The sequence below is a fragment of the Symphalangus syndactylus genome, chromosome 7, assembly GCF_028878055.3.
Source record: "Symphalangus syndactylus isolate Jambi chromosome 7, NHGRI_mSymSyn1-v2.1_pri, whole genome shotgun sequence".
NCBI lineage: Eukaryota > Metazoa > Chordata > Mammalia > Primates > Hylobatidae > Symphalangus > Symphalangus syndactylus.
The window spans coordinates 83,151,572-83,177,977 of NC_072429.2; the positions used below are offsets into that span (position 1 = coordinate 83,151,572).

Consider the following 26,406-nt stretch of genomic DNA (forward strand, 5'->3'; position numbering starts at 1 on the left):
GAGACCAGCCTGGCCAACATGGCGAAACCCTGTCTCTACCAAAAATACAAAAATTAGCTGGGCGTGGTGGCAGGCACCTATAATCCCAACTACTCAGGAGGCTGAGGCAGGAGAATCACTTGAACCTGGGAGGCGGAGTTTTCAGTGAGCCTAGATCTCACAACTGTACTCCAGCCTAGGTAACAGAGCGAGACTCCATACCACCAGCCCCCCAACACACACACACACACACACACACACACACACACACAACAACAACAACTCATTTATTCCACAAATGTTTATTAAGAGCCTACTTTGTGCCAGGCATTGATCTAAACTCTGGACATACATCTCTGAAAAAAAATGAAGTTTTATCCTCAGAAATGTATGTTCTAATAGGAAGAGAAAGACAGCAGTGGAATGTATAGTAATACAGACACTGACTATGCCCTAAAGCAAGATATAACCATAGGGATCTTTGACAAACAAACAGTCTTACCAAAGAGTTTAGTTAGTCAAAAGTCAAGGACACTGAATAGAATATTGCTGAAAACTTATAGAATATTATTCTTGGTATCTGTAGTTATGAAATGTAATTATTTAAGTAAAAAAATCATTTACACTGAAACAATGCTTCTGTGAAGAGTTATGGAGATGATATTTCCCGCTACTAGTAGGTAGCCTGGATTTGTTCACACTTAAAAAAGAATAACTTTGAACAGCTGAGTATCTCCACTTCTGCTTCTTGTCAAGAAGGTGATACTTAATACATAACAAGGAAGTCATATGACATAGAAATTCTTCACTAGCATGTGGGTCCTTCTGTATTTTAAATAACAACTAATTTCAGACACCCTAGTCAGCACCCAAAGGTGTTTTTGAAACCACGCTCTCATTTGGAGTGTTTGGGAGAGGCAGTGTTCCTGGGCTTCTGCTGAATGCCAGGCATTACTCTCAGAAAAGGACAGTACAAGCCATAATGAAGGCAGAGCTTCCACCTTGTGCACTTGAGTGACAGTGTGAAACATACTCAGATAAGGATGTGCTCCAACTATTGTCAAAGTAGAGAACTGAGGACTAAACTGAGGCCCCAGGGGTTGGGGGTGGGGGAAGCTTCTGGAGAGGCTCCTTGCAAGAAGGAGCAGAGTGCCTGCAACATAGTAGGCACTCACTGAGCCTGAGAACCTATTATGTGCACCTTCTATGTAAAGTTCTGGGGATATAAATGTGAAAATGTGCAATTTCTGTTTTGCCTGAGAAGTACAGACTGGGGAAATAGACAAAACCAAAATTGATAATTGCTTTAATAATTGAACATACAAAGTGTATCAGAGATTCTCAGAAGAAAAGAATTTAGCAGAGTTTCAGAATAATATACAAATTTCAGTATTGTATAGTCATTAAAAGATATATGAACCCAATTTTTAATTTATATAAATACTAAACAAGATTTTTATATTTACATTTTCAGTTTTGCGATTCTTGCTAAATATATGAATCTATTCTTAATCCAACATTACTTCACGGACAGCGGTTTAGTAGTACACATTTCATTAGAGAACTTCACTGCTATAGGTTGGGGGGAGGTGAAGGAAATACAATTTTCCCTAGAAGATTTACATTAGATAGAGTAGTTACAGGCTGTAGCATCTCCCCTGTAATTTTATGAGAATGGTATTACCCTGGCTTTCACTGTGTGATTGCTGGTTACCTTCTGTCAGTGAGCAACAGTCTTACTGCAAAGCAGGAGCACAACCCGTCTCTTTGTCTCCGTGGTCAAATCAATTACTTCTTAGAAAGTCGAATTTTTTTCAAAATGACCATGTACAGGAGCAAACGCAGACATCAGAGATGTAAGTAAAATCTGACCCAACTTTTTCATATCACTGGGGTAGGGAAAACATACTTGATTTCTTAAAAGACTAATCATGACTTCTTCAGATACATCCTGGTAGTAGAAAAGATACTGTAGCTTTTCTCACCCTAACCTTTATCTTTATTCCTGTAACATGCATGAAAGATGTTGAGGGCAGAGGGGATAATTCGCTTGTTACTATGGAAACCCTTGGAAAGGTTTACAAAATCAACAGAGAAACAGATCAAATGCATTTTCAGTCTAGCTCAGCATCCTTCATTCAGGCATGATCACTGGACAGTTCTCTTTTTTGCTTTTCTAGGAGTGATAGATTTTCTTTCCTGGAAGTCTGTTGAAAGGTTTAGGAAGCTAGCCTAAAACTTCTCTTTATTCATCCAATTTCAATTACAACCCTTAGGGGGTAGAAAGCAGTTCATAATGGAGGGAAGAGAGTTAATTGTGAATGACAAGCTGAATATTTAACAGGATATTCATTTCCAAACTTCTTGGTCCAGAGCATGCTAGTGACATAATTCACTACAGGCACCATTTCAAAGGGTTAAAAGGAGTCATCTGCAGTCTCCCCTAAAGGAACTGATTCTGGCTGAAAAGGAGCAGCACAATTACCCTGGTGTAAAGTCCAGAACAAAGATTATTATGGAACTGAAAGCTATCAGGATCTCGGTAAAAATCAAGATTGTTATAATAACACTATTTTACGGTAAAGCAATATGCCTCTCAAGAAAAGCTGTGCAATCACCTCTCTCTAGTAAGTTTAACTCTTTATCACTTTATCTTTTCTATTATCTAAAGTAAATAATACCATATTTAGCCCTAAATGGTCTGTCACTCTCTCTATTTATTGTCATAGACAGGTAACAGCAGCTTACTCTGTACTGAAAGTCTGTACTTTTTCATTATTTCTTTCGATGTCTTTAAATGTTATCAAATATTTTGAAAATCAAAGTCTATCAGTCACAATCATTATATCAAAAAGCCAATAAATCATAGAAAGATAATTTTTAGTGTGATAATTTGTTCATTGGTCTGCTTTCACTCAAGATCTGAAAACTAACATTTCTCCTGTTCAAAGAAGTTTCATGCACCACAGAAAGCTCTGAGGGCTGGGCTGCCAGTTTGATTCTGCAAGCTTGATTGCCTCTTAATGCCAGTTCTTTCTTGTGATAAAGAAACAATATATGATAACTGCTACTTTTTTCATATAAAAATGATTGGTGTGAAGTCTACACATATATTGCTGATTAATTTTCTTGTGATTTCCTCTTATAAGAATGAATCTAAATTATGCATAGATTTGAAAACCATCTTGTGCCTTTACTCCTGTATCTTTTATATATCCCTCATTTTTTTTCCTTGTGGACTATCAATGCCTTAATGCACATGGAAAATAAGAGATTCACAGAAAAATTATACTGAGTGTCTCCCCTTAAAATGTGCTCGCTGAAGTCTGCGATTAAGCAGCAGGAAGAAATTGTGAATTACATGAGACAAGTCAGAAGATGTATAATTATACAGGCATAAACACAGTAGGGTGTACTGGAATGGTTCAGTTAAAAAAAATCTAATGTGTTACTTAAGTTTAATTGTATCAACTATTTTATGTTGCATTAAGTGTTTCTATATTCTAATAATATAAAATATTAGAGAGCAGGAACATAATAAAATTAAAGTATATAGAAAGCTTGGCAATAAAAGCAAATAGAATCCTTAAATGAATTTCTTTAACAATATTTGCAAAAGTAGAATGTAATACAATGGTTTGCCATCCAGTGGGTAAACAGAAAAACTGGAATTTTCCCATCACCAAAATCCAGGGCATTTCCATTTTCAATCATATCTTTTATGCGATGTGTTTTTGATCATATAAAAGGCATAAACTCACCTGGAGGCAATTGTAATCCAATTAAGGCAATAATTGCACATTCAACAAAACCTCACTGTAGGAAGGAAGGAAAGTATTCTTACGATTTTCTTTAAAAATGAGATAGTACATCAACTTTCTAATTTTTCTCATTATCCAAAGATTTAATGTGGTATCTTTTAGTAAAAATAAGTGTTTCCTTTCAGAGGATCTGACAAAAGGAATAGTAAAGGTGCATGTGGCTATGTCAGGAGTTTGAGGAAAAAGGGGAGAACAAAAATACTTATGAGAGAGATTTTAAAGTATAAATTGTACTAAACCTTTGAAGATTCGTGTGGGGCTTTGAAATTCATTCTCCACTCATATTGAGATTAGTTATTTATAATTCACTATACAAGAGGAGGAGAGGGAGGGAAGAGTGCCCATTGCCTTGCTTCTGATAGAGCAATTGCTAGGTAAAAGGAACAGCTTAGTGTTCACTCAGATAGCAGATCTTACTTGTGCAAAACTGCATTAAAGACTTTCAATTGGACACAGAATATTTTGAGTGGTATTAAAAAATGTTTGCATATATCAGATGCTGATATTGCCAGAGCCAAACAGGTACAGACCAATTTAAGGAATTCTAATACATGTAAACCTGTTTTTTTACAAATCAGATTGATTTGGGAATTAATGTTCAACTTTTGAGTCCATTTAAATACTATTTGTACATATATAATAACAATATTTAACTGTGAAGTTTATGTTTAAATTTTCAAAATTTCTGTATAAAACAAGGAAAACCTGTAACCTCCCTTGCTGAAACTCCACATGACCTTCAGAAAACATTTTTGGACTTTTATAAAAGACACATGAAGGTATATTTTTAAAAAATGAATATGTTTTTAAAACACCGACGTAGAGGAAAAAGTAGAATAGAAGCCATAGGATTTTGAAAATAGCACAATACCTGTGCCATAGCAAAGAAAACAGTGTGAATCGAGTTTCAGATGTGTAACATTTCATCTTATTTTGATGAATTGGAACAGATCATGTATTTTTTATTGCTAATAATATCTTTGGGTGAGCTTATCGACCTTATCCATGTTATCATGGAAATACTTGATGAGATCACTTCAGAAATCTAAATACTAGTCATCATAGCCGTCTGCTTATAGTCTTGGCCAATTATCTATTATTTCTGTGGATTACAATCTCTTCTGTAAGTTTAGTAGATTGCACTGAGAAAGTGTTCTGTAGGGTACCTTCCATCTCTAACCCTCAGTGCCTCCATAACACAGCCCTCATCAGGTCATTCTCCTACTCAAAGACATTAATGGTTTCTCATTGACTAGATATTGGTGGCTCTGGGCTTGTGTGCTCCAGATCCTTGGGTCCCCATGGAGTTACTACAAGGTTACTACATATTAACATTTACATAAATATGAATCATTGTATAATGAAGAAAAATATGTGAATATGGACATACACGTGTATATATACATAAACATATACACACATATGCTTTTAAAGTTCTAAAATACGTTTAATAAAAACAAATGTATTTAAAAGGTGGTGTACTGCATTTGTAACAGCTTTTTATGCCATATATTTTATTTTAAAAAAAACCATAGTACATGCAGCCCTCATTATGTTTCAATATTCTTTTTAAAAAAAAAAAAAACTTCATACTCCCGAAGGTTGAGAATCACTGAACTAGAAAGTGAGTACAAGCAAGACCTTATAATACAGAAATTTACATTATTGTCATCTGCCCAATACTCTCTTCTCTTCCTAGTACCACCTATATTCTAGCCTTTATCAAGCTACCAATTATCAGCCAGGCGCAGTGTCTCATGCCTGTAATCCCAGCACTTTGGGAGGCCAAGGCGGGAGGATTACTAGAGTTCAGGAGTTCAAGACCAGCCTGGGCATCATGGTGAAACCCCATCTCTACTAAAAATATCAAAATTAGCTGGGTGTGGTGGCAGACACTTGTAATCCCAGCTACATGGGAGGCTGAGGCACAATAATCGCTTGAACCCAAGAGGTAGAGGTTGCAGTGAGCCAAGATTGCACCACAGCACTCCAGCATGAGTGACAGAGCAAGACTCCATCTCAAAAAACAAGCAAATAAACAAAAAAGCTACCAATTGTCCCTGAAATTCAGCATATTCTCTTATCTCTATGCCTTTGCCCATTTGTCTTCCTATTGATAGATGGCCTTCACCTGCACCTTCACACCTCTCTGTTGAAGGTTTCGCTCGCATGCCACATCCTTCCTAAATGCCTCCCCAGTTTCTAAGTCAAATTGCTCTTTCCCTTCTCTCTTTTCAGTTCATATATTGTTTCTTGTTTGTTTGTTTGTTTTTTGGTTTTTGTTTTTGTTTTTTTGAGACAGAGCCTCACTCTGTCACCAAGCTGGAGTGCAGCAGTATAATCTCAGCTCACTGCACTGCAAACTTTGGCTCCAGGTTCAAGCCATTCTCCTTCCTTAGCCTCCTGAGTAGCTGGGATTACAGGTGCCCACCACCATGCCTGGCTCATTTTTGTATTTTTAGTAGAGATGGGGTTTCGCCATGTTGCCCAGGCTGGTCTTGAACTCCTGACCTCAGGTGATCTGCCTGTCTTGGCCTCCCAAAGTGATAGGATTACAGTTGCGAGCCACTGCACTTGGCCTCAGTTCGTATATTGTAATTTTTCTTAAAATTTCTATATTCTGTCTTATATATAGAAAATTATCTATTTATATCACTAATCTCTAAGTTTCTTTCATATAAGGTATTCTTTATTCTTGTTTGATACATTCTCAGTGCATAATATGATGCTTTGCCCATCGAAATCCATGGCTGTCTAATAAAGTTTATTGACTTAAATATATATTTTTGACCACCTACTACTTTCCAGAGACTGCTGTAATGGTAGGGCTATAGCAATGAACAAAACAACGTTTTATTGAAGATAAGATGACACACAAATAAATATGTAATATGCTATGTAATGCTAAGTGCTATGGAGAAAAATAAAGCAAGTAAGGGAGAAATGGAGTTTTGGAATGTGGAGTGAGGAATTTCTATTTTCTATGGGGAAGTCAGGAAAAGCCACTTACTAAGGGGACATTTGATCAGACACCCTAAAGAAGTGAGGAAATTGGTTCAGTTTCTCTCTGGATAGTTACAAGTAGAAATAGCATATGCAAAGTCCCTGAGGAACATTGGGATAATTGAAGGACCAAGGAGTCCAATAACTAGAGTGACTAAAGATGAAGTCAAAAAAGCATGAGGAACATTGGATAGATAGAGTAGGACAGACAACAGATTTTAACTGAAAAGTACATTTCATTTGTAACTGAATTAAGGCATAGTATGTATAAATTAACTTTCAGGAATCACTATCCATATTTCTAAGTGACTTGTGCAATAATTTTTAAATGACAATTTTTAAAAGTATTTTTAAAATAATTAATCTCCATACATGGCAAGGCATGCAGTCATTGACTGGAAGACAATCAAATTTTGGTCATCCAGAGGTCCAAAAGATATTGTTTGACCAGGAATATTTTCTGATTTATCTTCTTATAAATATCCTTGTATTCTTTATTACAAGAATTAAAATTAAGTCTACCTCTCTTTAAAAATCTTCCTATGAGAAAAAGTAAATTTACCTTTTGATAGAATTGTTCTAAGGCTTTTTAAGGCATTGACAGGGAAAAACAAGGCTGTTGCCAGTCTCAATTGATGTGTAAAATTGGTCTCTCAGTGATCAACTGTGATAATAGGTTTGATATTTTGTAATTTTTAGAATATGACTTGTCTTAGTGGTCACATATTTATTAATGTGTTGTGTTTTATAGAAGTCATGTTTAAAGGTACTTATTGAAATTGATTACAAATTAAATAGCAATACAAAAATAGATTATTTAAAAGAAATACTTATATTGATACCATGATTTCTTTGTAACTGTGAAGACAAAAGAAATAATTTGTTATTAATTCCCAAATTACTTCATATCTTAAGTGTTGATCTTTTTTGTTACCTAACCAGTTGAAAATGTGATCTAGGTTTTAAAACATTTTTTTAAGTTTATACCAGAAAAAAACAAACTATTTTTAGGTTTGATTGGTAAAGGCTCTCTAGAGGACACTATTAAATTCAATCTTTGATTTCTCTATTATTGATGTTTGTAGGGAATTCTGGTATGATATCTGCAATGTCTTCAGCCCTTTTAATTCTCAAGTTCTAATATGAATTCTATAACTGGTAGAAATTGAGAAATTGTAATTTTACAGATTCCTCCATGGAATCACATGTGCATGGATAGAATCAGTGCAGTCTGATTGAGCATGCACAATGGGACTATAAATGCCAGTTTGGGAGCAGAGACGTACAAAGGCTGACTGATAACGCCCTGATACAGATTGACCTTAAATGAAAATACATACTGGTCTGCCTCATATCCTTAATCACAGGCTTTTACAGGCTCCAGCCTGTGACTGGTTCTGCCTGCAGAAATATATTCTCTCTCTCTCTCTTTCTCTCTGTCTCTCTCAAAAAAAATCTGATAACATTCATGTGTTTTTCTGTTTAACAATGCCCCACACACTCAAAGGTCACTTTTGTACCGGGTGGGCATTTGTCCATTTCTCTTCCGTGCTTTCAGAAAACAACTTGACTATCATACGTCACCTGCTCTTTTAATTTCTCTTCTAAGAATCTGTGCTGCATTTATATCTACACTTGCATGAAAATCGTAGCATTGACTCTGTCCCCAGGTGTTCAGGTAATTGTTCTCTGCAGAGTATACTTCATCACTTCAAAAAATGTTACAGTTAAAAAATAATGTTAATTTGTATTTGTTGATAAAAGAATTATACATGTGAAACAACAAGACACTTAGGAAAATAAGATTGGTGTGAAACGAAGATATTAGTCTATCATTTTAACATACTGTCATGTGGTTTGCAAACATTTTCTTCCATTCCATGGTTGTCTCTTCACTCTGTTGATTATTTTTCTTTGCTGTGCAAAAGCTTTTTAGTTTGATGCAATTCTGTCTGTTTTTTGCTTGTATTACCTGTGCTTTTGGGGACATATCCAAAAAGTTTTGACTCAAACTAATGTCAAGAAGCTTTTCTTCTATGTTTTCTTCTAGTAGTTTCATAGTTGTAGGTCTTATATTTAATTCTTTAATTCATTTTATTTTTGTATATGGGGTGAAATAGGGGTCAAATTTCTTTCTTGTTTATATGGATATCCAGTTTTCCAACACCATTTATTGAAGAGACTATACTTTCCCCATTGTATGTTCTTGGCACTTTGGTAGATCAGTTGACTAAAAATGCTTAGATTTATGGCTGGGCTTTCTATTCTGATTAACATATTTTCAGTGTTAAACTTTTCATATATTTTTAATATTAACCATAACTCAAACAGCTCAATAGCAATAAAATTAATAACTTGATTGAAAAATGGACAAAGAATGTGAAAAGTCATATCTCAAAAGAAGACATACAAATGATCAGCATACATATGAAAAAAGTTCAAAATCACTAATCATCAGGGAAATACAAATTAAAAATTAAAACCACAGTGATATATCACATCACACCTGTTAGAAGAATTGTTATAAAAGTGACACGATAACAAGTGTCAGTGAGTACATAAAGAAAAGGGAATTATTTTACACTGTTGGTAGGAATGTATATTTGTACAACCATTATGGAAAACAGTGTGAAGTTTCCTCAAAAAATAAAAATAGAACTACCAAATGATCCAGCAGTTTCATTTCTGGGAATATATTCAAAGAAAATAAAATTAGTTATCTCAAAGAGATATCTCTACTTCCATTTTTATAGCAGAATTACTCACAAAAGTCAAGACTGGAATCAACATAAATGTCCATCCACAGATAGGATAAAATATATGATATATATATATATCTCATATAATATATAAATATCATATCTCAGACATATACATGTTTCATATATCATATATATCATATGTAAATGTCCATCCACAGATGAATGGATTAAAAATATGATTATATGAGATATATATATCTCATATAGTTAGATACACACACACACACACACACACACACACACCCCAATGGAATGCTATTCCATCTTTAAAAAGAAGGAAATCCTGTCACTTATGGCAACATGGATAAACCTAGAGGACATTATGCTAAATGAATAAGCCAGGTACAGAAAGATAAATACTGTATCATCTCACTAGTATTTGGAATCTAAAATAGTGGAAATCATTAATAGAAGCAGAGAGTAGAATGGGGGTTACCAGAGGTTAGGTGGGCAGGAAGGGCAATGGGAACATGTTTGTCAACAGATACAATATTTTAGTTATAAAAGCAGTAAGTTCAGGAGCTCTATTGTGCAACATGGTGACTACAGTCATAACAATATATCATATGCTTGAACATTGCTAAGGGAGTAGATTTTAAATGTTTTCATGAAAAGACATGGTAATGGATATGTTTAATTCATTAAGTTGACTTACCCACTCCACAATACGGACATATATGAAAACATTATATATATATAATTTTTATTAATCAAAAAACTAAAATAAAATAAAATACTGCCATGAATTCAAGCAGTTTGACATGACTAAAGAAAAGATAACCATTCATAATGCAGAGTAGGAAGTAGTGTTTTTTATGCTCTATTATGCTCTAACATATGCCATCTTTGAAACATCAGAAAGCAACTTCCTTAAAAACCATGATCTGGCATAATTATGTGTTTTGGGAAATCTTTTTGGTTGAGCAATATGAAATCACCAGTTTTGTAAGTCAATGGTTAAATCTAATAAATACCAGCTATTGCATAAGTGGGCAAGAAAAGGGGAGAGGTGGGTATAATAAGCCATTATGCCAGCACAAGTTGGCATTAAAAGCATAGGGCTGTTACAGGTAACCAAGTGTGATTATGTGATACACTAAAAATATCTAATTACATTAGGGAATATATGCATTGTTGTTCTTTAGGATATGTAAGATTAAACTTTCTACAAAAAAATTGAAAGTATGTTCAGTGTCATCAACATAGATTAATTAGATGACTTTATTTTTGCAAGTGACATATCAGAGCTTTGAAGATTATCAGAACTTTTCTAGAAAGTATCTACCTTCAACTAAACTTACAATGTTTATTATAAGCATTTGAATTCTAATTTTACATGTTTTATCATTAAAACTTTGTTTTCATCCAAATGGAAAATTGGGTAGTTCTAAATGAATTGGGTAATGATAATAAAATTGACAAATATATTGAATGTTTACCATATGTCAGGCACTGTTTTAAGCATTTTGTTATAGATGACTAATGTAATTTACATAAGAGAACAATAGTCAAACATGTAATAGAATAATGAAGTAATCTGTGATACTTCATTTTTATTATAATTTCAAAATGTTATTTGTGATTTTATTTCTAATCTCTAGGAAATTGGACACCCAAAATTAAACTAAAATATGAACATTGAGTGGAGTTAAAAAACAACCTTATATATCTCCTAAGGAATCTAATAACTTTAAAAAGCAAAATATAAGTTTTACTAATATCCCTACCCTTTAAATCATATAGAAACAGAAAAAAATATCTTGAGGAAATTTTACATAAATATAGGCAAACAAAATATCTGCAAATGAATGTATTTGCCTCATATGCTGTCTTTTCTGCAAAGGAATGAAAAGTTTCCAGAACTTAGAATAAGTGAAGTTCTCTGCAGTGATTTTAGTAATTCATTGTGAGTCACTACACACTTCTTGATCTAGAACAGCTAAGTTGTTTGGCATAACCTTTTGATTCATTTTCCTTTTTCTAATTATTGATTTTCTTAGCACTATTTACTGAATTGCACTCTTATTCTAACAATGGAATTTCTGACACCTTTAGTTATATAGGAAAACATTATATATGTGTAAATATTGACTCAAAGTATTCATGGTCTCTTATTGACATTATCTCTAGAACTTCATTTGTATTTAAAATAAAAATAAAGTCCACATTTATTTCCTTAGACTCCTTATAGAGTATGTGGCATATATTTTTGTAATGTTCCATGCCTTGGGCTACCTATCATTGGAAAATGTTATATTTCATATTATAAGATTCTTTTGACCCCTAGTAAATCTGAAACTGCCTTAGAGGAACAGCTGAATGTATTTCCTTAAATAAACACACATTGTTCTTCAAATTGCTAGTGTTGATCTTCTTAATAGGCTCCACAGGCAATGGGAATGTTGACTTTGAAGTCACCTCTGCTGGGTTCATGTAGATAAGTCTACTTCATACCTTTTTTCTTCCCACACTTAACAGTGTCTTTCAACTCACATTTGTTTTAAGACACCTATAAATGCATACATACTACATGGAATATTTAATTTTTATTTAATTTATAGTCTCAATAGTTAGAGGTTGGCTCACAAATAAAAATAAACTTAGACAAAAATCAGAAAAGGTTTACTTTTAATTGAGGTATGAGGAAAAACTCATTTACTTGGTCACATCCTTGGCTTTCATAAGGTAGCAAGAGAAAAATGGTCACTCGAATTTTATAAGTGGTCATACAATTTTTCTCAGCACTGAACTGTCCTCCAGAGCTATTTATATGAAGCTAGTCATTTTCTAATGATCACTTGTAACATAGATGATACACTCAATTTTGATAAATGGGTCCAAAATCTCCTAAAGAGGCTGTAGCAGTAATGCTCCATGAAGCTTTCTAGAATTTGTTTGCTTATTCACTATCCAGACAGAAATATTTTGCATATTTTTCACCATCCCAGTTTTCAAGAACCCAAGCTAGAGTTTGAGAAAATTCTATTTGAATGGATATAACAATTTATTTGATTTTGAAATAAAAGCAAATCATTAAAAATTCTACTTTAAAAATATGCTTTGAAACTTGAGTATCTAGGAAAAAAGTTAATAACCAAGCAAGGAACAAAATACAAGAAATTGTAGCATAGAGATCATAGATATGATTTGGGAGGCCGAGGCAGGCAGATCATGAGGGTCAGAAGTTTGAGACCAGCTTGACCAACATGGTGAAACTCTGTCTCTACTAAAAATACAAAAATTAGCCACGCGTGATGGCACATGCCTGTAATCCCAGCTACTCAGGAGGCTGAGACAGGAGAATTGCCTGAACCCAGGAGGCAGAGGTTGCGGTGAGCCGAGATCACGCCACTGCACTCCAACCTGGGTGACAGAGCGAGACTCTGTCTCAAAAAAAGATCATAGATGTGTTTGTTACTATGATTCTCCTTTTGGTCTCTGAAAATGGGTCCCTGGAAATTAGAACCATATTAAGTTAATCATTTCTTATATATTAGAAACAGTTATCAGGTTAAAGATGCTATATTTTTTGTACTGTATAAACAGCCATCTAACATAGTCGTTTGTTTGGGGAAGATACTAGACTTTGATAATACTATTTCTCTTAGATTACTACTGGCAGCAATTAATCAACAGTTGTAGTAATTTACCCTGTACTTCAAGCCAAATTAACAGTCTTGCCTTGCTTATATGAATATTAAAGGATAATGTGGCATTGGGCCTGGAATTCTCAGTAAGTTGCCCACATTGTTAACATTTACCAATATTAACTTAGGAATAGGCTGCAAGGTGTAAGGAATGTCTGTTTTAATATTCATTTTAAAAATACATGTTTTAAATATTGTAATTCAGTGTAATCACATCAGTTATGATAATTTCATTTTGGGTCCAGGATAATTAAATCTGGAATTGCATAAGATGTACTACAGTGATAATATTATTTCATTATTCTTTGTAACTAACATTCCAATCACTGGTATAGATTGACATTTGGAATATGACTATCATCACACAATTCTTTGCCCTAGGAGACTTCCTAATGGGCATTTTTTATACCTTGCTATAGCCTTTTATGTACTTAATAACAGTACAGTTTCATGTAGCTTCATAACAAATACTTACCATTGCCATATTTATGTGGTATAAAACTAGTTTAAGGTATTTTTATGAAGCTGTTTATGGCTTTTAGTCATTATTGAGTTTTTTATGACTATTATAAAGTGGTATGACTTAAGAAAAATTATAAACTCCCCTATGGGTATTTGTCATGATTGAAAATAATAGAATTCTTTTGGTTGTTATGTCTTGGGGAATTTTATTATCTTCTGTCTAGAAAAGCAAAATACTAGGGATCTTCAATCAGATTATTACCAAATTGTTAAGGTTTTGTTCTATGTATTGAATGGAAGCATATATTCCATTACTTGTCCCAATTGGAATAAACATAACCTGCCAAATTTCCTGGAAAACAGTATATCTAGAGGTCGTTTCAGTTGATAAGTATGTGTTATCAACTAAAGGTTCTATTAGTTGCTCCTTGTAGGTATTCTGGGTCAGTTTCATTATTATTTACTGAAAGCCTTAATATTATTTACTCATACAAACTATATTTCTTAGTTGTTATAGTAAATAGATTTTTTAATTATTGCATAAAATTGTATGTTAAGAAACATTGTCTGGCCGAGCGCGGTGGCTCATGCCTGTAATCCCAGCACTTTAGGAGGCCTAGGTGGGCAGATCACCTGAGGTCAGGAGTCCGAAACCAGACTGGCCAACATGGTGAAACCTCGTCTCTACTAAAAATACAGAAAATTAGCTGGGCTTGGTGGTGCATGCTTGTAATCCCAGCTGTGCAGGAGGCTGAGGCAGGAGAATCGCTTGAACTCAAGAGGTAGAGGTTGCGGGGAGCCGAGATCACACTACTGCACTCTAGCCTGGGTGACAGAGTGAGACTCTGTTCCAAAAAAAAAAAAAAAAAAAAAAGAAAGAAAAGAAACATTGTCTAATTATATGACTTTTAAAAAGCAAGGCATTTCTTGACCTGGTATTATCTTACTTTGAAGGTTCATTTGTTGACATCTCACCTTGCATATTTCAGATTAGTATATGATACTGAAAATTCTTTCTGTTCTCTGAAGCACTCTTTCCATCATTCATACATTATGTTGTTTCCATTTAGAACATTCTCCTCTCCTCTTTTCTGAGCTAATTCCTACTCATCCTTCAGGTGCCAGCTTAGATAATCACTTCCTTCTGATACATTTCTCTAAGCTGCTGGTGGCTAGTAGAGTTTATCTTTGTTATGGATTCCTCTGTAACCTCTATGTATTCTGTATGTAATTGATAATTTATCTAGCCATTTGGCTATAACCCTCTAATAGAGAGATCAGGTCACTATTTTCATTCTATATCCCCAGCATGGTCTGGCCTAGGAAGCCCTCAATTAATAGACGTTGAAGGATAAACAGAACGGATTGCCTTATTTATGTACCTGTTGTAGCCACTAGAAATTTTAGTCATTTGCCCCAAATATGTTACTATGATATAGGCTGTTGGTGAACTATCTCTTGCCTTTCTATATTCACAGATGTGTATGCATGATATCACCTGCTAAGTCCTTTTTGTTCTCAGGTTTTGGAGTTACTTTTTCTACTGACAACCCTAATTTCCTTATTTGATGAGAAGTATTAAAAGGAATCTAAAAATACTTATATGCTGGGCAATTTAACAATGTTTAAGGCATACTTTGAAAGTGCCATGAAATCCATATTGTAACTTTCTCACAAGCCCTATTGTTGTACTAATTATTAAGCAATGATACTAGTTCCTAGTTAATTCATGGCTTATTTTATTATACTTTTTAAAAATTGATATAAAAATTGTACATATTTATACAGTGAGATGTTTTGATACATATATATTGGATAATTATCACATCAGGGTATTTAGCATTTTCATCATGTCTTTGTGGGGAGAACATTCAAAATTCTCTCTTCCACCTAGTTTGAAATATATCATGCAATATTGTTAACTATAATCAACACACCAGAACTTACTCCTTCTGTCTAACTGTGACCATATATACGGTTAATCAATCTCTCATTATACCCCAGCCCCTTTCTGCTCTCCAATCTTTGGTAGCCACAATTCTACTCTCTACTTCGATGAGACCAGCATTTTTAGATTCTTTATATAAACGATATCATATTTGTCTTTCTGTCCTAGCTCACTTCACTTAACACAGTGTCCTCCAGGTTCATCCATGTTGCCACAAATGATAGGATTCCAATCTTTTTTATGGCTAAATAATATTCCAGTGACATACTGTATTGAAATAGAAAAAAATACCCATCTTAAAAAGTTTGTATGGAACCACAAAAAACCCAAATAGCCAAAGCAATCTTAGGCAAAAAGAACAAACTAGAGTCATTACACTATCTGACTTCAAAATATACTACAAAACTACAGTAATCCAAACAGCATGGTACTGTCATAAAAATAGACACATAGACAAATAGAACAGAAAAGATAACCCAGAAATAAACCTGTATACTTACAGCCAACTGATTTTTGACAAAAATGTCAAGAACATATAGTGGGGAAAAGACAACCTCTTCAACAAAGGATGCTGGAAAAGCTGAATATGTACATGTAGAAGAATGCAACTAGACCTCTATCCTTCACTGTATAAAAAATTAACTCAAAATTTATTAAAGACTTATGTACTATAAAAAGACTAGAAGAAAAAATAAGGGAAATGCCTTATGGCTTTGGTCTCGGCAAAGATTTTTTGAACAAGAACTCAAAAGCATAGGCATCGAAAGCAAAAGTAGAAAAACAGGATGTCATCAAACCAAGAAGCTTCTGCACAGCAAAGGAAACAATCAACAGAGTGAAGAGAAAATCTACAGAATGATGGAGAATATTTGCAAACTATACATTTAATAAGGGGTTCATATCCAAATTATATGAGAACTCAAACAACTCAATAGCAAAAAAACAATGTGATTAATAACGAACAAAAGATCTGAATAGACTTCTCTCAAAAAGGGACATACAAATGGATAACAGATATATGAAAAAATTGTCAGCATCACTTATCAGGGAAATGCAAAGGAAAACCACAATGAGATATTATCTCACCCAGTTAAAATGGATATTATTAAAAAGAGAAAAGGTAACAAATGCTGGGGAGTATTTGGAGAAAGGGAAGTGGGAATGCAAACTGGTACAGCCACAATGGAAAACAGTATGAAGATTCCTTTAGAAACTAAAAATAAGGTAGGGCAAGATGGCTCACACCTGTAATCCCAGCATTTCAGGAGGCCGAGGCAGGAGGATAGCTTGAGGCCAGGAGTTCAAGGGAAGCCTGGGCAGCATAGTGAGACCCTATTTCTATTAAAATAAAATAAAAAAAAACAAAATCTAAAAATAAAACTACCATGTAAGCCAGCAGTTTCATTACTGAGCACTGGGTATATACCCAAAAGAAATGAAATCATATGTCCAGAGATATCTGTATTCTTATGTTTACTGCAGCACTGTTCACAATGGCCCAAGATATGGAATCAACTCAGTGTTCATCAACACATGAATAAACAAAATGTGCTGCGTATACACAATGTAATAGTTTCTATTTAATTTAAAGCTTCCAGATTATTTTATCATTTTAAGAAATGAAGACTCATAGCTGATAACACATTCAGAATTAAAACTTGTTTCTCTATATTCTGTTTTCCCGCCCATCAAGGGTTGTCTCTGCTGCTAAGTGTCGTTATTCCTTAAATCAGTTTTGCATCAGTTAGAGGAACAAATTGTTTTTCCACAGATTTGTAGCTATTAATCTCAGCAGGAACTCAGTGAATGATTTTTTTTTTTTTGACATCAACATCAGAAAGACATGGACGGGAAGGAATAATTTGAACCAAGTCCAGGACATACTGGCTGAATCTATGAAAGTTAAGTCTTCATGTCATATAATAAATCTTTGTCACTAATTTATGCTACTTTAAAATTTGAGGATATGATTAGAATGGTCATATAACGTAATGCCCACTTTCTTTTTTTTTTTTTTTTTTTTTCTTTTTTGAGACGGAGTCTCGCTCTGTCACCCAGGCTGGAGTGCAGTGGCGCAATCTCGGCTCACTGCAAGCTCCGCCTCCCGGGTTCACGCCATTCTCCTGCCTCAGCCTCTCCGAGTAGCTGGGACTACAGGCGCCCGCCACCACGCCCGGCTAATTTTTTGTATTTTTAGTAGAGACGGGGTTTCACCGTGGTCTCGATCTCCTGACCTCGTGATCCGCCCGCTTCGGCCTCCCAAAGTGCTGGGATTACAAGCGTGAGCCACCGCGCCCGGCCAATGCCCACTTTCTTACTCTGTTTTTTCACTGTCTTCTCCATTATTACTGCTACTCAGTAATGGTATCAACTGGAAACTCTTGAATTGTAAGTAAAAGTCACCTCATTTCCAAAGCATTCAAAGTTATTGCAGGTGAAAGCTCTCTCGAGGGCTTTCAGTGTTTCAATACATGGATGTACAATGTCTGTCAATAATGAATGCCACACATTAAATTAACTTGAACAGTTATATCCCAAACTTTATTCTCAGCTTTGGCAAATTTCTAACATAAAAGCTTAGAATGTAAGAATTGAAAAAAAGCTATTAGAATAAGGCAGATACTCTGAAAGGACCTCTAGATTGCTACACATATTTCTTTCTTTTCTGAGTATAATTGAGATTTCCAAAAATTTTTTCTGAGTGTTCATTTTACATTCTGGACTTGGTAATTAAAAAAAAAAAGATAAAATTGTTAAAAGAGCAATAAGTAATTTGATAAAGAATTGAAGACAAAATATTGTATGGTTGATAAATTCATATCAACCTTCTTAGGTGAGGTGATTAGAACACCAGGGTAAAGTGACCAAGGTCATAGGGTTGAGCTTTCTGTGGCCCAGGTAGTTTATCCTCTTTATGGGTCACAGACCATTTTGGGCACTGTGCCCAGATATTCTTTAAAGAAGGACCTAGTCCCAACGTAACAGTGGATGAAAGAGGGAAACAGGTCAGTGCCTATACACAGCCATCAGAACTACAATGTCTCAAGGTCAGTATATTCCTAGAGTGATTATATATATATATATATATGTATATAGAATATTGTATATATATATGTATATACAATGTATATTGCATGGTATGTTTTGTGTATGTGTATATATAATATTATATATATATCACTCTAGCAATATACTCACTTTACATATGGATACAGATGACACTAGATATATACATATATATAGTGCAACAATTTTGTATAAAAAAGGGAAAGTAGCCGGGCGCAGTGGCTCACGCTTGTAATCCCAGCACTTTGGGAGGCTGAGGCGGGTGGATCACGAGGTCAGGAGATCGAGACCAGGTGAAACCCCGTCTCTACTAAAAATACAAAAAATTAGCCGGGCGTGGTGGCGGGCGCCTGTAGTCCCAGCTACTCGGAGAGGCTGAGGCAGGAGAATGGCGTGAACCCGGGAGGCGGAGCTTGCAGTGAGCCGAGATTGAGCCACTGCACTCCAGCCTGGGCGACAGAGCGAGACTCTGTCTCAAAAAAAAAAAAAAAAAAAAAAAAAAAAAGGAAAGTAACTGTGTTTGATTAACAATTATTTGTTTTTGTTTTAATTTATAAAGGCAGTAAAAATCAACCAGGTTCACTTCACTTACTTTTTGATCAGGTGGCAAGTTCACACACTTGAAATTTCACAGGACACAAAATATCTACAATTTCAAAAAAAGCTTGCTTCACTGAAGTATATGAAGGTAGTCCCAATATTTCTCATTATATCATTGCATGCATAAGTAAAATTTTAGATAATTTAAAGGACACTGAAATAATTAAGTATGCTGTTGTCTTTTCTCTTGAGGCATCAGAATGGGTGTAACTAAATTTATATAGGAAACTTGATTTTGTTCACCATGAAAGAACCAAAGAATCTGAGATTTGTTTTATTGAGGAAGGCTTAGGCTTGGTTCAGGCCCTGCTGTGAGAAGAATTAGTAGGAAAAGTTCCAGCGTTATCTAGTTATATTGATGTTGTGTCATGGCATCTTTCTTAATAAGTATAAATCTTACACCTCCACTACCAGTGCAGTACTGACTTACTGTCGATTTGAACCTGAAGTTATCACATGCATCACACTTAATCATAGTGGTTTTCATAGACTTAGATTCAGTTGCGCAGAATTCTCTGGATATTTATATTGATTCTATGCTCCAGTTTTTATAAACATAACCCAGCAATGACATGGAATAAAGCAAAAAAACTTCAGTTATCGATGCTAAACTTTTGATTTTATAGAGGACATAGGTTTGTTCTATTGCCCACCAGAAATGGTGACCAATAAATGTGTCTTTCCATCTTCCTTCTTTGAGTAACTAGGAATTTCTTCAGCATTAGTTACTTCACTTTTTTTAGAAAAGGAATGTTGTCACTGAAAAGTTAAGATTTAATAAAGATTCACATGAGAATATTCTTCTCTTCTGTTTAACATCAATCTTTAAGTAGTTATTTCTATTATTGCAATAGTCTCTCTTCCTAATAAGTCATTTTTTTCTATACTCACCATTCCCCCATCCAACCCTCTAATACTCCCTCATTACCCTTTATTCTATTAAAATGCTTATCATGCTGTAAATTATATTTATTTCTTTGGGTCACTCTTTCCAGTAAACTATAATCATTAAGAGTAGTTCTGTTACCTTTGCATCACCTTATCTGGCGCTGTACCTGGTTCATAGTAGGATCTCAGTGAGTATTTGATGAACAAATAAATGAATGAAGAAATGAATGAATTCAGTAATATTGTTGAGTCTGTTTTTATTACACTTTTAAAACTTCTGCTTATATTCAGTAATGAAACATGGAGAAATTAAATCAGATATTTACCTTTACTAATAAAATTGTACCAGTGGGAGCCATAATATTATTGTCAGTTTCTAAAATGTGCAAGGCTACAAAGGGTGAAACCTCTTTGAATTAATGCCTCTTAATGGTTGGCAATTTAATCAGTAGTCTACATTCACAATTTAAGAACTTTACATTGTCTTTCTTTCAGTAACAGTATAAATGACAACTTTCATATCTGAATCATAAATAATTCATCATCATGTATTCACCCCTTTAGAGTGCTAAGCATACCATAGAGGAATCTTTGTTAAAGATATTTGGCTAGCCATCTACTTAGCTATGTTAGAGGAAAAATATTCAAACCTCTTGACCTAGTATTCCAATTTCTGGCAAACTTTAAAAGTACCATCTTTGACATTCATTCAGAATTCGTCTCCTTGATCACTTTTGGCCCATAGTCACAGGCTTTGATTCAGAACTTCTAAAGCAACTTTGTTTTGACCTCTGCTCTGTTATTTTCCAAGTCATTTTAAAACCAAGACCAGAAAAATATCCTGCTTCATATTTTATCAAAGTTTTCAATTATCCCATTGGATTTTATTTCATCCTCTTCCCCACACTATGTACAGTAAGTTGTTTAAGATTTTGTAGGCGAATTTCTCACTTCCATAGAATTTGTGCTTAGAAATTCACCAGATAATCGTCAAATCAATAGTCCTTAATTAAACACTAAGTATATATACTCTTTATTTTTCACAATGCTTAATCTCCCCAAATAGAATACTTCAATACTATGTTCATCATGGAACTAATAAGCTCTAAGAATATTTTATGTTGCAATCACTTATTAATTATGAAGCATAGCTTCATTTTTTCCTTGATGTGCAATCAACCTGCTATTTATCATAGTCTGAATTTTATGGCAGGTAAGATGGTTATATATATTTCAATTATATATAATTAATGAATATTGTATAATTTTCCTACGGCCTAAGATCTGCCTAAATCAATACTATTTTTTAATTATCTTAGTACCAATGCTATTCAAGTGTTTTATGTCAAAAAATCATTTTCATAGTTTAGGCAGAGTCTTAAGTTTTTTCTTTCTTGATATAATGTGACTGCTAAGGCCATTAAATAACATATGAAAGTACATTGCTATGACAAAATATCAACCAAGAATGGATATAGGCCAAACTTGTTTCTTTTTCCATTACTATAGAAATTTGATTTGTGATAATGGCAGTTAATTATTTTGAACAATGAATCCAATCAGTCTAGTCAGTTTACCAGGGAAAAAGGAATGTATTAAACAGTAACTTTGATAATATTGGGATGGACTACTGAAACAGAGTAAGTAGACTGATTCATGCTTTAATCAAAGCAATGTTGTGTCCTTTAGTAGCTGATACATCTGTTCACACGTAGAAGAATGATGTTTTGTGAGCAAACTTAATTTTCAGTTTCTTTAATAACGATAATTTTTATATTCAGCATGTTCTAGTTGAGTTCTCACATTAGGTAATATACGTCTGTGAGCCCTTCAATTTAGAAATATGAGTTACTGTAAGAGATTATTAAACTATCAGAATGCAGATAAATGAAACCCATAATGAATAATACAGATTCCTATATACTCTTTTCATAAACATTAGAAAAGATGAAAAGCTTAATTTAGTTGACCAATGACCCACATAAGTATATTTTATGGATATTTTTCTGGATGCATATAGGAGTCACAAACACATTTAATAGTATTAAGCAATCTTAGTTTGAAATCATCAGTTTCCTTTGAATTTAAAATGAGGACTATGAAAACAATTATGCTTTAGAAGCAACTATGTCTATATTTTCATGGGATTTAAACAAAACAATTTAAATTTACAAAAATTTAAGGCAACTAAGTATTTATTTGTTATAAAAGTAAATCCAGATGTATAAAATAGCCTTAAAGCAACTTGAATATATAAAATCAAGAAATCCATAAACAATCATCATTTTGAATAATTGCATATATAGCCAAACCTGTCAGTAGTAATGGAACTAATCTAGATCACACTTATATAAAAATAAAATTGTATATAATTTTATTTATATATAAATATATATAATTATATATATAATTTTATTTTTATATACACCTACAAAAATAAAATTATATATATTTTTATTATATATAATTTATATATAAATAATATATAATATAAATATATATAATATGTAATTATTTATTATATATAATTTTATTTTTATATGTATAGTCCTGTGCAATGTCTTCCTTACAGATAATGGTTGAAAATTAGATTATAAAAGAGGTATTTTTGTTACTACCTAGCAGTTCACTTGATGTTGGTAGACTATAACTAAAGGATAATCTGTAACCTAATATGATTTCAACTCTATTTTGACTTTCAAAAGAGAGAAATAAAATAGGACTATATCATTTCTAACAAGTGTTTATAAGGCAGAAATTGCCTTAAATTCATATTTAAAAGAAACCATGCAAAACCTTATAAAATAGCTATATATATATATATATATATATGTACATATATATGATGTAGAGAGAATCCATTACTCTTATATGGAGGCAATTTCCAATAATTTGCTATATTTGTCCTGCTCTTCTCAGTTTTATCAAAATTTTTTATGGTTCCAGCCCAAGTTATTCTCAGATTTTAAGTGAAAAGAGCATTAAATTCACCAATTTACTTAGCAAACATTTATTCAATGGGAAATGTACTGTGCTAGGCCTTCTGAGGGTTGTAAATATAAATAAGGGCAATCCCCATCCTCAGGAAGTTTACACAAATACAACACAAGGTAGCTAACAAAATGCCTTTGCAGCCCTCAGGAAAATAAGATTATTTCTGTTACAGTGTTTAAAACTTGAAGGATGGGTAGACTATCAATAAATGGAAGTGGAGAATAAAGTATAGAATGAAATAGCAGATGAAGCTTGGAAGACACTAGGTGTGTTTAGAGAATGAAGAGGGGTTAAGTTAAGCACCAAATTCCCCTTGGAAGGCTCTACTGAAAAGCAGGTTATGAGACATTATAATACAAATACACATTGTATTTGGAAGATATTCAACAGTATACTTAGAAGTGTGACATTCATGCCAAGATAATGTTATCAAATGTTGGGCATCTCTTAAGATGTATGAGACATGATTCTGGGTATCTGAATTCGTCATCTTAGCTGATCTTCACAACAAGCCTGTAAGGAATTATTACCTTCATTTTATAAAAGGGAACATTAAGCCCGGAAGGCATGCAACAATTTCCCCCAAAATTGATGAGTGTCTGAATCAAAAAACAAAACAACAAAAATCTTTCTTATTCCAGAGGCCTAACTCTTCACTATATTTTCATTTCACTTACCATGAATGAGGATCTGTACAACATTCTGAGCAGCACCGTGGAACATAACAAAACTAGTAATTTGGGGACATTAATCTAACAGCAGGATGTCACATGATTTGAAAGCCACAAGACTAGAAGGAATGACACAGTTCATCATGGTAGAGGAATTAAAAAACAAAGGCTGATACTCGATGATGGGAATGAGAATGGAAAGAAAACTAAAATGAAAGAGATAATGAAAAAAATATGCTGTGATGGAATTTAGGTTAGTAATTAAGAAGAAAGAGGAGGAGGAGAAAGAAGGAAAAGGTGGTGCAGAAGGAAGAAAAGGTGCAGAAGAAATAGGGGATAGAGGAGAAGAGAATGTGAGAAAGAGGGGCAGAAACCTTTTTTGGTGAAAATCTCATTTGGCAAAAAGTAAACTAAACAACTAAGCCACTTGGATTATTTTATTTACTTTTTATGATAACTCTATGCATTAGATACTATTACTATCTCTAATCTATCGAATGGGAAATGAAGACTTGGAAAGCCTCCCTTGCCCGTGGCCACAGAGTCTGTAGAATAGGAGGCTGAGATCTGTACCCACAGAATTGAATTCAGCAAAACTCATGTTGATTTGGCCCTCCCTGTCTGTAACTGTGAGATCAGCAGGGATGGTTAACAGTCTTTTGAGGATAAGCATCAGAGAAGTATTTTATTTAAGGGTACAGAGTAAAGTTTTCTGCTGTAAAAATCTTCCTCTATTTTGGGGTACAGAGAGGCAGCATACATATTGATTATGCAAGCAGTAAATCTGGTAATTAGCTTTGAAACCTCTTTCTCTTTACCCTCCATTTTTAATTGATCACCAAACGTCAGTGATTTTATCTCTTAAATTGTTCTATAATCCATCCAATTCTCTCCACTTTCACTGCTACCTTGCTATTGCAAACATTAACATCTTGTATCTGGGCTACTGCGGTTGCCTTCTAAATGGTGCCTCCTATATCTGTTATTTTCCTGCTACAGTTTGTTTTGTATACTATAGCCAGGATGATGTTTTTAAAATCCAAATCTAGTCTTCACATTCTGCCCCCTAAAATAAAAGTAAAATAGTAATGTAAAAAATCTATAGCTTTCTATTGCCCTTTAAAAAAACCAAAGTCCTTCAGTGACCAAAAGATATTCCATAGGCAGCAGTGCCAACCTCTGTATCTTCCCTCATTTTTCCATGTAGCGCTCACACTGGTGTTGTTTCATGTGCTTGGACAAGCTGGGACTTTGTTCATGCTGTTCCCTTTCCTAAAACATTCTCTAGTCCTCATCCCTACCCTTCCCCCTTTATTTGTTTAATAAACATTTGTCCTTCAGACCTCAGGTGAAATGTGACTTCCTCAGGAGTCTTCCTTGATCCTGCAAACAGAGAAAATTCCCCTTCTATAGGTTCTTATGGCTCTCTGCTTTTCCTGTGGAATCCTTATCCCTTTCATACATATATATATTAACAAGTGTGCTTTTTGTTCAGTATCTGTCCCTCTTGTTAGTCTAAAAGCACCATGAGGAAGATATCACGATTTTTTTTGCTCTTTTATGCTGAGAATTTACATCCAACATAGAATAGGTATTCAGTAAATATTTGTTGAATGAACCATGAATGATTAATAGCCTCATCTGTGCTTAAATTCTAGCTTCTCCATTTACTAAATGCACGGCCTTGGGTAATTTTCGTAAGCTCCACAATCTTCTCTTTTTCCATTGGATGAAGAAGGATAGTCACAATCTAATGAGTCAGATTATTCATCTAAAGTTTTTGACTTATAGAAAGTACAGAAATAATTAGCTATTATTCAAGTACAGAAACTTCAGGGTCACAAGCAACAAAACTAATGTTTTCTGAGGGAGAAATGTCATTTCAGTACAAATATAATAAATATAAAATACATTTTAATGTTCAAATAGTACCTGAAAAGGATAAAACATGTAATTTATCTGACAAGTCTAATTTTATTATCATAATTATTAAATAATTATATACACACACACATATATAATTTTTTTTTAGATGGAGTCTCGCTCTGTCACCCAGGCTGGAGTGCAGTAGCGCTATCTTGGCTCACTGCAGCCTCTGCCTCCCAGATTCAAGCGATTCTCCTGTCTCAGCCTCCCCAGTAGCTGGGATTACAGGGCTCACCACCACGCCCAGCTAAGTTTTTGTGTTTTTAGTAGAGATGGGGTTTCACCATGTTGGTCATGCTGGTCTCGAACTCCTGACCTCCAGTGATCCACCCACCTCAGCCTCCCAAAGTGCTGGGATTACAGGCATGAGCCACCATGCCTGGCCTAAATAATTATTTTTGAAAATTAGTATGCATTTTACCTTGGTCCTCTTGTGGCCCAGAGTCAGATATTAGTTTTTTGGGAAAGTCATAGTGACCGATAAAAATGGAAATTGTGGCCCAGCATACTATTAAATTCCCTTTTTCCTGTGCTGATGCTTACTGCTGTCAGGTAAATGGAGATTATGAAGAGGGCACAAACGAATCACTAGCTTCTGGCTCAGGAAGCAGATATAGAGCAATAGGCCCGGTGTTGTAC

General features: G+C 34.1%; 1 protein-coding gene across 25 annotated transcripts in view; it reads left to right on the top strand.

Annotated features, from left to right (window-relative positions):
- Positions 1-26,406, top strand: part of RALYL (RALY RNA binding protein like) — a 728,119-nt gene that overhangs the window by 509,794 nt on the left and 191,919 nt on the right. For 3 of the 25 annotated variants that reach the window (XM_055286651.2, XM_055286655.2, XM_055286652.2), the window contains exon 1: positions 1,701-1,835. The exons of the other annotated variants lie outside the window; for them this stretch is intronic. In XM_055286651.2, the coding sequence (XP_055142626.1) occupies positions 1,799-1,835 (37 nt within the window). In that variant the 5' untranslated portion in view covers positions 1,701-1,798. Of the gene's footprint in view, positions 1-1,700; positions 1,836-26,406 lie in introns of those variants that run through there. 25 annotated transcript variants of the gene reach the window in all.